General features: G+C 61.1%; 1 protein-coding gene across 1 annotated transcript in view; it reads left to right on the top strand.

Moving 5' to 3' along the window:
* Positions 1-5,186, top strand: part of ACTN4 (actinin, alpha 4) — a 73,916-nt gene that overhangs the window by 44,541 nt on the left and 24,189 nt on the right. Inside the window, exons 2-4 of the mRNA XM_010849314.1 lie at positions 716-830; positions 1,060-1,179; positions 4,606-4,692. Of these exons, the coding sequence (XP_010847616.1) occupies positions 716-830; positions 1,060-1,179; positions 4,606-4,692 (322 nt within the window). The remainder of the gene's footprint in view (positions 1-715; positions 831-1,059; positions 1,180-4,605; positions 4,693-5,186) is intronic.

Here is a 5,186-nt window from a genome sequence, read left to right on the forward strand (position 1 = left end):
TCGCATTGAGTCTCCCAATGAGCTGTTCTGGTGACTGTTGTCAAAACACATGGTGTTTGGCCAGTGTCTCCCTGGAAGCCCCTCGCCCCCCACACGGCCTCTGCCCACACTCGGGCGCAGCGCGAGCTCTCGTGCATTCCTGGCCATCGGCCCAGGTCCACGCTGGGCCTGCAGGCTGGTGGGGACAGGGCAGGGGACTCCCGTGGGAAACAGGTGTGGGCTTTTTCCCAGACCCTGCTGCTGGGGCTGCGTGGGCCGGTCTCCCCGGAAGGTGTCTGGACACGTCCACCTTAACTGATGTGACGCACTTCCCTGGCGCTGGAGTCGATGACGACAGAGGCCCCAGCCAGCAGGGGGCTGAGCGCCAGTCACCTTGGACGCCACGCCCGGGCCCCATCCTCCGGTGTTCTCTGCTCTGGCTCAGGACTTGGGCTGCTGATGTGAGTTCCAGTCCACACTCTGCCACTCATTATCCCGCTGACCAAGCGGTGGTCTGGGAACCAGCCTAAGCCTCAGTTTCCTCCCGTCAGCTTGCCTGGGTCGCTGTGGAGATGGGCGCCAGTGTAGATAGAGGTTGGGCCCAGGGCCTGACCCCTGGCGAGGGCCCCATGGTGGCCTTGTTGTTGCAGAGTCAGGGCCGCAGCCCGGCCCTCTTGCTGGAGAGCCCCGACAGCCACACTGACCCTCCTGGCCACCCTCTGTTCTGCCTCCCCAGACCTTTACAGCCTGGTGCAACTCCCACCTGCGGAAGGCCGGCACGCAGATCGAGAACATTGATGAGGACTTCCGAGACGGGCTCAAGCTCATGCTCCTCCTGGAGGTCATTTCAGGTGAGCACCGCCCCCCACCTCCCCGCAACAGCCACCCTGCAGGTGCCCCCAGGATACCACCCAGCCACCCTGCAGGTGCCCCCAGGACACCACCCGCCCTGCCCATGGCTGCCAGGCAAGAGCAAGGCCTCTACCAGCTGCAGCAACACTGCACCGGCGTCGGCCTGTTCTGGGGAGCAGCAGGGACCCTAAGTCTCCCCTCTCTCCCTTTCATGGTGTTCGCCCTCAGGGGAGCGGTTACCTAAGCCAGAGCGGGGCAAGATGAGAGTGCACAAAATCAACAACGTGAACAAGGCACTGGACTTCATCGCCAGCAAAGGGGTCAAGCTGGTCTCCATCGGAGCGGAAGGTGAGTTTGGGTGGGGCCCGGAGCAGAGTGGCGCTGCGGGAATTCCTTGGAGGCCCAGCGGTTAGGAGTCCATTTTCTCACTGCCGAGGACCCAGGTTCAATCCCTGGTCAGGGAACTAAGATCCTACAAGCCAGGCATCCAGGAAAGAAAAAAAAAGAAGTTGTGTTGGTGGTCAAGATGGGGGTGCCGGATGCACCACGTGGTGCCCACAGTGACTGCCTTCCACGTGGCGTTGGGTTCACAGCCCACCCCTGCTTTCCTTCCTCCAGAGAGTAATCCAGTCCAAGACCAGGGAATCTGGTTCACCCAGTCACGAGGGACACAGGGGAGGAATGGCTTTGCTCGGACCGCGGACACCTCACTCACCGTCCCGGTGCTGGGCCTGACACGTGACCCACCGTCTCGAGCCGGCAGCACCTTTGCCCTTAGGCCCTGCCTGGTGTCCACGGGCAGGAGGGGCTCAGAGGAGGGGAGGAGGCTCGCAGCCCAATGTCCGGGCTCTGGGGCAGGGAGTGTAGGTCCAGAGGTCAGGGAGCAAACCTTGCTGGCTGCGTGGCCTGGGAGAGTGTGGCCTCTTGACGGGACTCCCAGGACCCCTCTGGGCCCCATGTGGGTGCCCAGCCAGCACCCTGACCTTGTCTCTGGGCCCTGGCGGGAGCAGCGGCATACCCTCGCTCCAGCAGCTGGAGCTCTTGTCTTCAGCTTCCCAGCGCCTTTGGAGACCAGGCGAGGCCTGATGGAGCCCAGAAGGTCCCCATCAGCCTGGGCTCACAGTCTTGCTCATTAGTCAGAGCAGGGTTTCGTACACCCCGACATCCATGTTGTCCCAGCTTTTAGAAAAACAAAGAAAACTAATTGCTGTTAATGACAGGGCTCTGAGAGTCTGGCTGAGACTCCAGGCCAGGAATGCACGTCCCGTGTTCCAAGGCTCTGCCCTGGCCCGGGCCGTCTCCAAGGAGGGGTGCCAAGCCTCGCATGCCACGGTCGAGGTGGTTGGTGTTTGTTTAAAAAAAAAAACAAAAAAGCCCGAATTCAATCAGGCCCTGAGATTTTCTGTCCTTGCATGGATCTTTCCTCTTGGCTCCCCTCCAGCCTCCTGCTTCTCACAGCTGCATTTTTTTTTTATTTTGCTCAAATGCTAGCCTGTAAACACAGACAGGGTGAGAGAAGACCCATGGCAGTCGTCAGTTTTCATTTGGAGAAAAACTCAGTCTAAAAACGTTCTCCGTTCATGACCAGACCGCTTTGCTCCCAGCACCTGTGGCCTTTGGGCCTCTGGTGGGCAGCTGGCCGGAGCCATTCTGAGATCTCTGGGGTACCTGAGAGCCCTGATCTAGCCCCCCCGCCCATCCCTGACTCCCTGTCCCTCTGCACCGTCTCAGCAGCTGCAGGAACATGACTTCCTTGTGGGGCTTGTGAGTGGGGTCAGGAGGCGGAGGCACAGCTGCAGGTCCAGGGAGCAGCTGGTGGGTGTGTCATGAGAGCGGCCACCTTCCCCCCGTCACAGGGACTCTCTAAGCCCTCCGTGACCAGCCTTCTCGGGCACCAGCTGGGAACGGGCACTGCGGCCGGCACCCAGGAGGAACGCAGCTTGGATTTCCTAGACAAATCCCTGCTCTCACCCCATGAGAAGGCTCACCCTAGTTTCCAGGCCTGGGGTTCTCTGCCCTGGGCAAGGTGCGCACGGACACCGTGTCCTTCCCCTGCCTCCAGGCAGCCAGCTGCATGTATTTCCTCTCCCCAAACCCTCAAACGGAGAGCCCCCCTCAGCCGGCAGCCCACAGCTTCACTGGGGGAAGCCTCTCCAGTGACTAAAGAGCCCCCCACCCCACCCCCTCCTGGTGAGTGTGTCCTCTGGGAAGGCTGGGCCCCATCCTCTGGGGGACCGTCGTCCCTCCTCCTCAAATTAGGCTCACCTAGAGTTTTCTGTCCTCGAGGCCGGTGAGCACAGTCTCTTGAAGCCTCCCTCTGTTCTCCCAGCCTCCCTCCTGCATCCGGGCTGTGAGAGGCGCAGTGGGCTACAGGCCTGAGAGGACCGCCACAAGCATGTCAGGCCCATGGGCTCTGGTCTGCGGCTGCTCGTACGCACTTCTCCACCCGGCCCCAGGCCCCACAGTGCCTGAGCGTCACAGAAGTGGTTTTTCTGCAAGTTGCTGAAGCTGAGGAACGTGTGGTCCAGACTCTTCTCTCTCACCCCTAGGAGTCTGAGAGAGTGGTTTTCGGTCAGCTGAGGAAGTGCAAGCTTGGCAGCTGGCCCTTGTGCCCCCTGCTCCCCGCTGCCCGTGGCTCTACGTCTCTTTCTCTCTCTCTCTCTCTGTGTCTCTCTCTGTCTCTCGCCGGGCCAGGTGCTGGGGGTGCAGGACTGATGACAAGGCAGACGAGGAATAGGCAGCTACTGCTACCACTGAGTCGCTCAGTCGTGTCTGACTCTTTTGTGACCCCATGGGCTGTAGCCCACCAGGCTCCTCTGTCCGTGGGATTTCCCAGGCAAGAATCCTGGAGTGGGTTGTCATTTCCTTCTCCAGGGCATCTTCCTGACCCAGGGATCGAACCCATGACTTCTGCTTGTCAGGCAGATCCTTTACCACTGTACCAGCTGGGAAGCCCCGGAACTAGCAGACAGACCAGCCAGTGTGTGCGTGTGAGGGCAAGAGCAGGTGCCAGGGAAGTCAGGGAAGCCGGGAGGTGACGTAGAACAGGCTGGGAAGGACCACCAGCCTTCTGAGGAAGGGGGCAAGGGGTGCACTTTGTTGGGGGGACAGAAGGTGTGAGATCCTTAAAGCAAGCAAACTCTGACTCGCCAAGAGGGCGGAGCTTAGAGAGTGCCAGGGAGGGAGCAACCGGGTCACGCAGAGCAGGCCTTGTGAGCCCACCTCTAGCACACAGGGTTTGTGTCAGGCACGGTGGGGCCTGAAGCAGGCGCTCGACACAAATCCAACACACCCGTTAAAGTGACCACCCTGCTGCGTGGGAGTGGATCACGGGGACAGAGGAGGCGGTGCATCGAGATCTGGGGGACACGACAGTGGCTTGGACTGAGGTGGCAGCACTGGTTGGAAGGAAGGGGACAGATTCTCAAACAACACTAGCGTGGCCTGCACCTGACGGGGCCGGAAACACAGGCCCAACAGTGCCTGGGAGCAGTCCTTTGCACTGGGTCACGAGGACGAGCTGCCCGAAGAGGAGGAGGCCTGTGTGGCTAAGAACACGTGTGTGGAAGGAAGCCTGAGGGTGCCAAGCGGCAGAAGGCTTTGGGGACCACACTTCCTGCTGAGGGACACCTCCCAGCACAGGTGGTGCAGGACAGGCCTGGGCAGCTCTGTCAGATGACGGAGTTGAACTCTAGACAGGGCCGGGGGCCACCTGGGGAGTCACCCTCTGGCTCTAACAACCTTCTCACCCTCTGCGCCTTTCCCTGTGTGCAGAGATTGTGGACGGCAACGCGAAGATGACCCTGGGAATGATCTGGACCATCATCCTCAGGTTCGCCATCCAGGACATCTCTGTGGAAGGTGAGAGCCGGTGGCCTGCCGACCAGCAGAGAGCAGCCTTTTCTCTCAACCCCGGTGCCACCCGAGTTCTGGGGACTTGGTTAGACTCTCGGGTGTTTTGTCTTCATGCCTCGAGGCTCTTTGCTGATTCCATCACCGCGCCATGTGGTGGTCTGGGATCAGACTCGCGATAGAGTCAGGCCTGGCCTCGTTCTGCGGGGCATCAGCACCCATGTTTCCACTCCACCTCCCACCCTCGGACTTGGCCTCCAGGGTCCAGGCCAGCACAGGGTGGGAAACCACGGGGCCAGCGTGTGGAGGGGCTCCTGGTGACGGGCCAGCGCGGTGACCAGGACACACGTGGTACCTGCCCTCATAGCACGCCCAGTCTGCTGAGGACAGTCCACAGGGCGCTGCCCACGGGGAACGGAGGGACCTCCTGGGGCACTCCCACCTGCTTCCTCAAAGCTGCAGCCGGCCCCTGAGCCGGCAGCCTGTCCTTCGGGCCTTGGTCA

This window comes from Bison bison, unplaced genomic scaffold, assembly GCF_000754665.1.
Source record: "Bison bison bison isolate TAMUID 2011002044 unplaced genomic scaffold, Bison_UMD1.0 scf7180017864280, whole genome shotgun sequence".
Classification (NCBI taxonomy): Eukaryota; Metazoa; Chordata; class Mammalia; order Artiodactyla; family Bovidae; genus Bison; species Bison bison.